General features: G+C 32.6%; 1 protein-coding gene across 1 annotated transcript in view; it reads right to left on the bottom strand.

Annotated features, from left to right (window-relative positions):
• The window catches only part of HSD17B4 (hydroxysteroid 17-beta dehydrogenase 4), a 148,059-nt gene that overhangs the window by 100,947 nt on the left and 33,915 nt on the right, over positions 1–13,197 (bottom strand). The window contains exons 8-9 of the mRNA XM_074281524.1: positions 10,619–10,806; positions 5,657–5,748 (exon numbers count right to left, since the gene is read on the bottom strand). Of these exons, the coding sequence (XP_074137625.1) occupies positions 5,657–5,748; positions 10,619–10,806 (280 nt within the window). The remainder of the gene's footprint in view (positions 1–5,656; positions 5,749–10,618; positions 10,807–13,197) is intronic.

Raw genomic sequence — 13,197 nt, forward strand, 5'->3', positions numbered from 1 at the left:
TAGGAAAAAAACAAATGAAAACCCCCCAATCAAATACCAAACCCAAAATTCTAAAAATAAAAGGAGAGATCAATAAAATTGAAACTAAAAAAAAAAAAACTATTGAATAAATGAATAAAACTAAGAGTTGGTTTTATGGGAAAAAACCAACAAAATAGATAAACCTTTAGTTAATTTGATTAGAAAAAGGAAAGAGGAAGTTCAAATTGTTAGTCTCAAAAATGAAAAGGGAGAACTATCCATCAATGAAGAGGAAACTAGAGCAATTATCAGGAGTTTTTTTGCCTAACTTTATGGAGGAATACCTACAAAAATATAGATTGCCCAAATTAACAGAAGAGGAAATAAATTACTTAAATAGTCCCATTTTAAAAAAAGATAGAGAACAAGCTATTAATCAACTCCTTAAGAAAAAATTCCCAGGACCAGATGGATTTACATGTGAATTCTACCAAACATTTAAAGAATAATTAACTCCAATACTATATAAACTATTTGAAAAAATAGGGAATGAAGGACTCCTACCAAATTCTTTTTATGACACAGATATGGTACTGATACCTAAACCAGGTAGGACAAAAAACAGAGAAAGTTATAGACCAATCTCCCTAATGAATATTGATACAAAAATCTTAAATAAAATATTAGCGAAGAGATTATAGATAATCATCCCCAGGATAATACACCATAACCAAGTAGGATTTATACAGGGCTGGTTCAACATTAGGAAAACTATTAGCATAATTGACTATATCAATAACCAAATTAACAAAAAACATATGATTATCTCAATAGATGCAGAAAAAGAATTTGATAAAATCCAACACCCATTCCTATTAAAAAAACTAAAGATTATAGGAGTAAATGGACTTTTCCTTAAAATAGTCAGTAGCATCTATTTAAAACCTTAGCAAGCATCATATGTAATGGGGATAAACTACAACCATTCCCAATAAGATCAGGGGTTAAACAATGTTGTCCATTATCATCAGTGCTAGTCAATACTGTATTAGAAATGCTAGCCTTGACAATAAGACAAGAAAAAGAGATTAAAGGAATTAGAGTAGGTAATGAGAAAACCAAATCATTACTTTTTACAGATGATATGATGGTATACTTGGGGAACCCCAGAGAATCAACTACAAAGCTATTAAAAATAATCCACAATTTTAGCAAACTTGCAGGATACAATATAAATCCACGTAAATCATCAGCATTCCTATACATCACTAACAAAATCCAACAGCAAGAGATACAAAGAAAAATTCCATTTAAAATAACTGTTGATAATATAAAATATTTGGGAATTTATCTGCCAAGGAAAAGTCAGGAATTATATAAGCAAAACTACAAAACACTTTCCAGACAAATAAAGTCAGATCTAAGCAATTAGAAAAATATCCAGTGCTCATGGATAGATCGAGAAATATAATAAAGATGACAGTACTCACTAAACTAATCTATTTATTTAGTGCTATACCAATCAAACTCCCAAAAAACTGTTTTACTGAACTAGAAAAAAATAGCAACAAAATTTATCTGGAAGAACAAAAAGTCAAGAATTTCAAAGGAATTAATGAAAACTATATTATAAAGCAGAGGTCATCAAAACCATTTGGTACTGGTTAAGAAAGAGAAGTTGATCATTGGAATAGATTAGGTTCACAGAACAAAATACTCAATGACTATAACAATTTCGTATTTGACAAACCCAAAGGCCCAACCTTTTGAGATAAGAATTCACTATTTGACAAAAACTGCTGGGAAAATTGGCAACTAGTATGGCAGAAAGTAGGCATTAGACCCACACCTAAAACTGCATACCAAGATAAGGTTGAAATGGGTTCATGATCTAGACATAAAGAATGATACTATAAACAAACTAAAAGAACATAGGATAGTTTGTGGAGGAAGAAGGAATTTGTGATCAAAAAAGAACTAGAGATCATTATTGATCATAAAATAGATAATTTGATAATATTAAGTTAAAAGGTTTTTGTACAAACAAAACTAATGCAGACAAGATTAGAAGGGAAGCAATAAAATGGGAAAACATTTTTACAAAGGATCTTATAAAGGCCTCATTTCTAAAATATATAGAAAATATAGAGACTCAAATTTATAATAATTCAAGCTATTCTCCAATTAATAAATGGTCAAAGGATATGAACAGATAATTTTCAGATGAAGAAATGGAAACTATTTGTAGCCACATGAAAAGGTGCTCTAAATCACTATTGATCAGAGAAATGCAAATTAAGACAACTCTGAGATACTACTACACACCTGTAAGATTGGCTAAGATGACAGAAAAATATAATGACAAATGTTGGAGGGATGTGGGAAAACTGAGACACTAATTACATTGTTAGTGGAACTGTGAATGGATCCAAACATTCTGGAGAGCAATTTGGAACTATGCTCAAAAAAGTTATCAAACTGTACATACCCTTTGATTCAGCAGTGTTTCTACTGGGAGTATATCCCAAAGAGATCCTAAAGGAGGGAAAGGGACCCACATGTGCAAAAATGTTTGTGGCAGCAAGTAGCTTTTTGTAGCAGCAAGAAACTGAAACCTGAGTGCATACCCATCAATTGAAGAATAGCTAAATAAATTGTAGTATATGAATGCTATGGAATACTATTGTTCTGTAAGAAACAACCAGCTAGATGATTTCAGATAGGCCAGGAGAGACTTACGTGAACTGATGCTAAAAGAAATTAACAGAACCAAGAGAGCATCATACACAGCAACAACAAGAGAGCATCATACACAGCAACAACAAGGCTGTATATGACAATCAATTCTGACAGATGTGGCTCTCTTAAACAATGAGATGATTCAAACCAGTTCCACTTGTGCAGTGAGGAAGAGAGCCATCTACACCAGAGAGAGGCCTGTGGGAACTGAGTGTGGACCACAACATAGCATTCTCATTCTCTCTGTTGTTATTTGCTTGCATTTTGTTTTCTTTCTCAGTTTTTATTTTTTTTCCTTCTTGATCTGATTTTTCTTGTGTAACAAGATAACTGTACATATATACATATGTATATAATTGTATAACTGTATACTGTATAACTGTCCATGTATACATATATTGGATCTAATGTGTATTTCAACATATTTAACATGTATTGGACTACCTGCCAGCTAAAGGAGGGAGTGAGGGAAAGGAGAGGGAAATTTGGAATAAAAGGTTATGCAAGGGTCAATGTTGGAAAAATTACCCATGCATATGCTTTTAAATAAAAATATTTAATTAAAAAAAAAAGGAATCCCAGGCCAGCTGTATTGGTACTTGGTCCTGCACCAAAAGGAACCAGCACCCAATAAGAGTAGAACCAGAGCAATAGGGAAGATGCTGGCTATGAGCATTTGCAGAAAGATGGAGTTCTTAGTTTGGAGTTCCTAGTCAGAGGGGAGAACTGAGGGAAGGTTTGAGAAATCATCTCTCTACCCTGTTATCAGAGGTGCTTACACTTATACCTTTTATTAGGGGGGCAAAGAAAGAACCCCATTTTAGAAACAAACTATGGGAACAGGGAAAGTTGGTGTTCATCTTTAGAGGAAGAAACTTTAATAAAAATAAATAAATAAATAAATTTTAAAAAACAATTTTTACTCCAAAGAGTAATGTGAAATGGTTCCTTACCCAAAGAGAATTTATAGAATTCAAAAAAGAATTTAAAAATTAAACTGAAAGATATTAAGGAAAAACTAGAAATATATAAAAAATAAAAACCATCTAAGAAAAACAAGATTATAAAAAAAAAAGTTAGCCAACTAGAAAAGGAGAATCTAATAATTCTTTGAAAATTAGAATTGGCTAGGGGAAAGCCAGTCAAGCCATGAGAGACCAAGAAATAACAAAACACATTATAAGAATGAGAACACAGAAAAAAATGTGAAAATGTCATAAGAATCTGTAAAGAGCTGGAGAAGAGTTCAAGAAGAGAAAATAGAAGAAAATAGAAGATTAATTGGAGTTGTGACCAAAAAAGAGAACCTGGAATAATAAAACAGGAAATAATTTAAGAAAATTGTCCTGGAGTGATAGGACATAAGAAGAAAGTAGAAATAGAAAAAAATCTACCAATCACCACCTCAAAGAGATCCTTTGTGGAAAACACACTGTAATATTTTGCTAAATTTTAAAACTTCCAGATCAAAGAGAAAATTTTGCAAGAAGCTATAATTAGAATTGTACAAGGGGCAGCTAGGTGGCACAGTGGATAGAGCACCAGCCTTGAATTCAGGAGGACCTGAGTTCAAATGTGATCTCAGACATTTAACACTTCCTAGCTGTGTGATCCTGGGCAAGTCACTTAACCCCAGCCTCAGGAGAAAAAAAAAAAAAAAAAGAATTGTACAAGACTTATCAGCAACTACTAAATAAATAAATAAATAAATAAATAAATAAATAAATAAATAAATAAATAAATAAGATAAGATAAGAGGTCCTGGAATCATCTCTACCAACAATCAAACAAACTAGACAGGTGGCCAAAAACATATCCAACAAAATCATCTATAATATTAAATGAGAAAAAAATGGATATTCAATAAACTACAGATTTTCAGGACTTTCTATCAATCAAAACCAAACTTAACATAAAATTTAACATATAAGAGTCAATATCAAAGATCAATTTTAAGGTACTCAATATGGACAAACTGTTTAAACATGGACAAATTGTTGGGTTTTTTTATATGGGAAATGTATACTACATGTTTAAGATTCATATCAACAATAGGGTAACTCAAAAGAAAGACTGGCAGATTTAAGATAAAAATAGTAATTATGTTACATAACTAATGACATGCAGAGGAAGAATAGACACAGAGGCATTAAAAGGGGGAGGAGGGCTCATAGTTCTGAAAACCTACTCACATAGGGAATGGATTGAATTGACAATTCTACATATACCATGTAGGATATCACATCCTCCAAAATCTATAAAGAAATAAGCAGGGGGAAGGGATAGTCAATTAGGGAAGCAAAAGCCAAAAAAAGAAGATAAAAAAGAAATACTTGGGTGGGGAAAAATTAAGCAATTTCAAGGCAAGTTATGGAGCAGAATTTAAGCAAGGAGTCAGCAGGGACAGGAAAGACATTTGTGTATGCAGAGAGAGAGAGAGAGAGAGAGAGAGAGTGTGCATGTGTATACATATGTGTGTATATCCTATATATACATACATACATACACACACACACACACACACACACACACACACACACACACACACATACACACACACATAACTATATCTTAACTGTAGCTTGCTTGGAGGTGGGGGAAGGAGGGATGAAAGGGAGAAAAAAAGAATAAAATAAATAAGGTGCACAGCAGAGAACCAAAGAACAATTTACAAGGAAGTAAAGAAAAAAATGACATTTGTGAATATAATTTCTCCTACTAATATATATATATATTTAATTACATATTTTTAAACCCTCCCTGATCTTTTGCTGGGTACGTGACAATGTTCTCTTTTGTTTTGTATTCCTTTTCTGTTTTTCTTATTCTGTTTTTAAAACTTGTTATCTAAAAATACTTAATAAATTGTTTTTTAAATGAAATAATTGCACATATCTATTGTCCTGGAAAAGCAGAGAGAGAAAGAAGGGGAATAAAATGGAAGACTATACAATACCTCAAATAAGCCTCCATTCTCTTCACAGCTCTCATGGCACAGCCAAAGTACAAGGGGAGCCACGTAATCAGGCTTCAAAGCATCCACTAGGTCTAAACATGGAAAAATAAAATACAAAGTTTATAAACCAAACCATGTATAGCATTTTATTCTCCCAAAACTAACACCATATATTTGTATAGTACCTTATAGTTCATAAAGTGATCTTACATATGTTATCTTATTTCTTCATAACTGCTCTGTATAAGGAAGCAGGGCAAATATTAAACCAATTTTTCAACAGAGAAAACTAAAGATAAGAGAAGTGAAGTGACTTTGCTAAGGTCAAAGTGGCTTTGATTCTAGCAAGCAACAGAATAGGACCTTGAAGTCAGATCCACTGATTTCAACCTCACTGTCCCCTCCATTCTGCCAGATCATTTATCTTATCCTTCCCATATTTTAGACATGAGTAAAATTATCAAGAGCTAATAGATCCTGAAGTGTCAACATGCTACTAGAACTGTGTGAATAAAACAATTCTTAATTATCTGTGGGAAGGTGAGATTTACTTCCACATCATTTTTTTTTTAGATTGACTGAAATCGTGTGACCTAGTTATGATTAGTTAAGTGATCAAGCATTAATTTTCAAAGCCAAGTTCTTCCTAAAATAAGGTTAGTCCCTAACAAAAATAGTCTGTGTCATTTCAAAAGTTCTTAAATCAGGTATTTAGAGCTCAAAATGAATTTACATAACTTCCCTCAGCCTTCGTTTTCTATAAAATGAATGACACTGACTCATTTTGTGACTCAATTCTGGAGTAAGCTCAATTACATTTTTATTTAATTATGAGTCTAGTTCAATTTATGGCTTTGGAGAAAACTTTACTCAATTATAGAAGCTGTGAGAAAACTATTGCGTTGTTTGAACCTTGTTGAAAGTGACTGGGAAAACTAGATTATCTCTGTCTATTGCTTAGAGACAATTGATACAAGATTTTCACACAATTATACACCTCAAGCAACCCATATATTTTATTTGAAACTGGCCCCACACTGATCTATGGGTAATTGTTTCTATATTCTATATTCTCTTTTCTGAAAACAGTCACTCGGAAAGAGTAGGACACCTCTTTTTCTGATTTCAGGAAATCGTACCTATTTATTCTCCCCCTCTCAATTTGGAAAGTCCCTAATCTTTTCCTTCAATTAGAAATCAGATTATCTAATTTTGTATCCTGGTTAATTTTTTTTTCTTTTCATCAGTTGGCCTATATTTGTTTTTAACATATAGAACTTTTAATATATAGAAATTTTATTGTATATAATTGTCTCTGATTATAATCAGGGTCCAGTGCCAGAGTGGAGAAGATCTGGTCCCAATTTGTTCGACAATTGGCATATATTGTTTAATAAATCAATATGCTTGGGGCTCAAACTTTTGTTCTCCCAGTCACTTCATCTTTAAGGAACCAAGATTTAGTGACTTTTTCTCCATATTTAATCCATGGAATAAAATTTTTACAAAATAACTCCCACATTTACATAGCCAATCTTTCTTTTTTATCTTTTTCACTCTCCCTTTCTCGCCTTAGTTCTAAAGCCACATTGCTAACTATCTACAGCTGAATATCCCATAGGAAACTCAAACTCAACATATCTGACATAAAATTCAATGATTTTTATCCTTCTTAATAATTCTCTACTTCTAAACTAACTTATTTTTTGTCAAGAGTATCAACACTGTTTTAATCACTCAGGTCTACAATATTAAAATGACCCGCAACTCCTTTCTATAGAAAACTGTAGAATTCTTTTATTTCTGTTGAGAAAGCAGAGTTATACTTTAACTAGCATCTGCTGGGTCTAAACCTCCTCTTGGCAACAAATTTGTTCTAATTAAGAGCTCCAGACTATGAAAAGTTTCACACTATGAAACTATGCAACTTGCCCTAAGAAAGCTGCAATTCTAGTCAGGCTTGACTTGGGACTATTAATGTCAACTTATAAAACACCAATAAAAGAAAACTTCCCAAAAGTTTTCCAGATGCTCCAAGCCACTTCATCATGGATGCATGCATTTCTATAGAACAGAGAGACCTGCAAAGATGCATATAATGAGAACTCCTTCCTGAGGTGAATATTATTTTTAATATATCCTACCTTAAATCAATCTTAGCATTATAAAACAAAATCTCTGATGTGCCTCATTACTTCAGTATTCTAAAAGAGCTCACTAATCCAATCAGTTGTCAGATCTTTCTTATTCTTTTTCCCTTCCCCTCTGCCCTTCTCTTTCCCTCTCTCTTTTTATTTACATATATGTGTGTGTGTGTGTGTGTGTGTGTGTGTGTGTGTGTGTGTATATATATATGCATACACACACACACACACACACACACACACACACACACACACACACATATATATATATATATATCACTCAAATGCTCTCTCCCCTCATCTCTACATTGAGGGCTCTTACTCCTTCTCAAGGATACAGAGTCTTTAATTGTTAGACCTGCCCATATATTTACTCTATATGCTTTGTACTTACATATTCCTATTCATGTTGTCCCCTCCCAGTAAAATGGAATATCCTTGAAAACAGAGCTTTATTATTATTATTGCTTTATGCAGTTTATACCCATTTCTCAACATAAAGCCTCATACACAGGCATCTAATAAATGTTTTGTGAATTGAACTGAAAAAATATGGAGGAAATAATTTCCAAATTCAGATTTTATTGGTACAAGTCAAATGTGGATGTTGAAGGTTTATATATGTGCCACAGCTAAAAAAAAAATAATAATAATAGATAGTATCTATTGTCCAAAATAAGGAAAAACAGATCAATAGAAAGAAAGAGACAGTGGGAGAGGGAGAGAAAGTGGGAGGGGGAGGGGAAAGGGGAGAGGAAAGGAGAGGGAGGGGGAGGGGAAAGGGGAGAGGAAAGGAGAGGGAGGGGGGGAGAGAGGGCGGGGAGAAAGGGAGAGGGGCAAGGGGAGGGAGAGAGGGAAAGGAAGAAGGAGAGAAGGAGAGGGGGGAGAGGGAGGGAGAATGAGAGGGGGAGAGGGAAAGAGGGAGAGAGAGACAGACAGATAAATATTAAGGAAATATATATATATTTACTACCATTTATTATTTTATAGACAATCTGGAACACTGTTCGACAGAAAATAGTTCCATATCAAAATTCTTGTACTCAAAGATCCATGATCTCACTGAATTGGTGACAGATTTATAACCCATCCCCATCTGCCCATGCATCTCTCAGGTTTATTTTTTCCAACAGACCATCAAAGGAGGTTCACCCAAAATGCTACAGGCCTTGCTTGCTTTCTCCAAATATTGGAAGAGTAGCAATGGAGCACTATTTATCTCCTTATCCTTTCATATATTTCCTTGATGATGCCTTTTATATCTATTCTTCTTCAAAATACTTGGGAATATGCTGCATCCTATGAAGTGACTCTCCACTGCCCCTTCTCCAAAAACAATACTATTTCAAGTTTCCCTGATATATAAGAATACCAATAAAATGTGAATATTAAAAAGCTACATACTTATAGCTAAGATCTCTCTCTATAATTGGGTCTTCACCTTAGTCACTGCATACTATTTGGCAAACAACATTCTCAATTCCCAAACTAAAAAAAAAAATGGAGTATCACTATCTACCTCAGAGGTATGTTTAGAAGGGAGTTCTTACTCTAGGCTCTGTGAATTTGGCTGAAGTGGATAGACAGATAAATGACTATATTTCAATATAATTGATTTTCTTTTTAATCCTATGTATCTTATGTTATGAGTATTAAAAATTATTCTGCAAAGAGGTTTCTAAGTATCACTAGATTTCCAAAAATTGCCATGACCCAAAAATAGTTAATAGGCTTTAGTTTAAAAGGTAAATAAGAGGGGCAGCTAGGTGGTGCAGTGGATAAGAGCACCAACCCTGAATTCACTTAACACTTCCTAGCTCTGTGACCCCGGGCAAGTCACTTAACCCCAGACTCAGAAAAAAAAAAAAAAAAAAAAAGAAGAAATAAAAAAAAAAGGTAAATAAGACCAAGTTTACTAAGATCTTTGAGTTCTTACAAACTATTATTAATGTTTTTGTTTTTGTTTTTTCCTGAGGTTGGGGTCCTCCTGAATTATTATTAATGTTTTTAATACAATAATAAAGTTCAGTCATATCTTTACCTTATATGTTAAAAAGGGGGAATTCCTTCATTGGATATAAATAAAAAATTTACTCCATTGAAGAATTTATTCACTGAAGGGATAAACTATTTAGAAGAAAGTGGGACAGAAATATAAATAATCATTTACCTACTAGTCCACAAACTGAAAAACAAGGTCAATTCTATAGCAAATTATGTAGTGAGACTTACATTTCTATTACTCTATTAAGGGCTTTCTTTAAACCTTTCAATAAGATTTATTTGAGGGTTGTGTTCTTTTAACTGCTGCCATAGGGAATGGTTCAAGATTGTCACTGTGGTAGAGAAAGGAAGGCAAGAAATATGTGCAAAGGCAATGCAGAATATTTTAGATTTTAATATTTCTAAACATTTACATGCAAGTTTGAACTAAAGGGTCTGTTTTTGAGATGTTTGTGAGTAACTAATCATTTAATCCTTTAGAAATTTGAAAACAGAAACATACATTTAAAACCTCTCTCTTTTCTTATGAGTCTGATTAGATGATTCTTCTATTTTTAATAGACTAATAATACTCTGTATTGTGAAATGACTTTTTTCTAGAATATCCAAGTATTCCTGGTTAGAATTCCCACAATTCCAGAGGATTTATTACAAAAAAGTTTAAAACAGGGATTATAATTATTTAACCACTGTCTGTATGCCAAAAGATAAATGAAAATCTAAGATGTCACTTGGCTTGTAGTAAGGAGAAAATATTTAGAAATTAAACACAGGCAAAATACAATTTTAGAGAATGGCAGTTCAAACTACTTACCTTGTGGCATAATACTTTGAGTCATTCGGGATCCAGCAGTAGGTGCAATAGTATTACAATGGATGTTGAATTTCCTGCCTTCAATTGCAAGTGTATTTGCAAGACCCAGAAGACCAAGTTTAGCTGCACTATAATTTGCTTGACCAAAATTGCCATAAATTCCAGAAGCTGATGAAGTCATAATGATCCTTTAAAATAAAATTTTTAAAAAGTCACATCATGGTATTTGTCTTTGTAAAAATTAGAATCACAAATCTTTATATCTACTCTCAAATGTCAAATCTGACTTGATTACTGCCATTGGTTTTTTCAATCATGATTCAAAAACCTAAAACAAGAATAATAAGCTTTTTAAGAATTCTGAAATACTAATAACAATCATAACAGCTAGCATTTATGTAGTACTTTAAGATTTGCAAAGAGTGATCTAGATGATTTCAGAAAAACCTGGAAAGACCTACATGAACTGATACAGAGTAAAGTAAGCAGAACTAGGAGAACATTGTGCACAGTAACAATATTAATGACTTAGCTGTTCTCAGGAATGATCCAAGACAAGCCCAAAGGATCCATGATGAAAAATACTATCTGAGGGACAGCTAGATGGTGAAGTAGATAGAGCATCAGCCCTGAAGTCAAGAGGACCTGAGTTCAAATCTCACCTCACATACTTAACACTTCCTAGCTCTGTGACCCTGGGCAAGTCACTTAACCCCAATTGCCTCAGGAAAAAAAAAAAATACTATCTGAATCCAGAAAAAAGAATCAATGGCCTCTATTTTTCCCTGTGTCTCTTTTTTTTAATTTTTAGTTTACTTCCACAAAATGTCCAATATGGAAATATTTTACATGTTTACCCATGAATAAACTATATCAGATTACTTAATATCTCAAGGAAAGAGGAAAGAAATGAGGAAAGGATAGAATGTGAAACTCAAAACTTTTTTAAAATGTTATATATAATCTATTTCAATTGTTTGCTGTTTTATAAAGAAGGAAGGTAAAAGAGGAAAAAAGAAATTTGGAACTCAAAATCTTACAAAACTGAATTTTGAAAACTATCTTTATATGTAATTGGTAAAATAAATACTATTGGAAACATTTTTTAAAAGCTGCTTTAGGATGCACTGTTCTTATTTATAAAATGAAAGGGGTTGTATTAGACAAGCCCTGAGGTTCCTTTTTAGCTCTACATATATGATTCTATGACTCAGAAGGACAAGAAGGAATGAAAATGTGTCTGGTAGCAGAATAAAAAGTTTTAAAGCAGAAAAAAAATGTTAAACATTGTTTTTACATGTATTTAGGGAAAGCTTTCTTTTAAAGTTTTCAATTTTAATCAAAATCAAAAGATTTGCAAAGCACTTTACATATATTATCTTATTTAACACTGAAAGTGAATAAAATGGAATTAGGTATATGGTAGGTATTTTTAATAGTAAAATGTAAAATAATATACACATACAAATGTAAGTACATGTACACATTTGTTACAGAAATAACTTTCCCAAGTACAAAGTACCATTATATATGAATTAGCAATGATCTGGGCATAGTTATATAAATCTAAAATTTCTGCTTCTAAGGGAAGTTGAGGCTGGAGGATCTTTTGAAGTCAGAAATTCTGAGCTGCAGTAGAGTTAAGCAGATCAGTAAGTCTAGCATCAATATAAGCCTCAGGTGAGGAATGGGGAAAGAGGGTGATGATCCTAGGCTGATTAAGGATAGGCAAATCAGTTTAGGTCAAGAACAAAGCAAATTAAAGCTGCTAGTATCCAATACAAAATGCAACAAAACAAAACAAAACAAGAAATTATGTCTGGCTGCAAGAGTAACTACTTCTCCTGTGAATCTCATTGCTTAATAAAGTTAGTCTAGTCAAAGGTCAAATATTTCTTGTTCTATGACACAGAAAACTTTCTGCCTGTGTCTCCGAACTTGTTAATGATATAGACTATCAATATTTCTAAGTTCTCTGTGACTAAAAAAGAAATAACATTAATACAATATTACAAGAAATAATCAAAGAAAAATTTCCTGATGTGACAAAACATGAGGAAAAAGTAGAAATAGAAAAAAAAAAAAAATCCACTGATCACCACCTCAAAGAGATACTACAAGGAAAACACATTGGAACATTATTGCTAAATTGTGAAATCCCCAGAATATTTTATAACAACAATAACAAAAAGCTATTCAAATATGCTGGCACTACAATTAGAATTGTACAGAATTTATCATCAGCACAATAAGGTCCTTGTTTATCGTATATCAATCATTAAAAGAACTAAGCCTCTGGCCAAAAATATTATATTCATCAAAACTATGCACAACATTGAACAAAAAACTAGACATTAAATGAACTTGCAGATTTTCAATTTTTTGTCTCAATCAAACCTGAACTCAATAAAAAATTTAACATGTTAAAGCCAACCTCAAAGACTTATTTCAAGGGACTCAACAAGGACAAACTGTATGGAAATATAAACTATGTCTACAAATGACATCAGTTATCAGGTAGTTTAAAAGAGACTGAGACAGAGCTGAGTAAGATCTAACTATGAAAAATAAAAGTGACT

The sequence above is a fragment of the Sminthopsis crassicaudata genome, chromosome 1 (assembly GCF_048593235.1).
Source record: "Sminthopsis crassicaudata isolate SCR6 chromosome 1, ASM4859323v1, whole genome shotgun sequence".
Taxonomy (NCBI): Eukaryota; Metazoa; Chordata; class Mammalia; order Dasyuromorphia; family Dasyuridae; genus Sminthopsis; species Sminthopsis crassicaudata.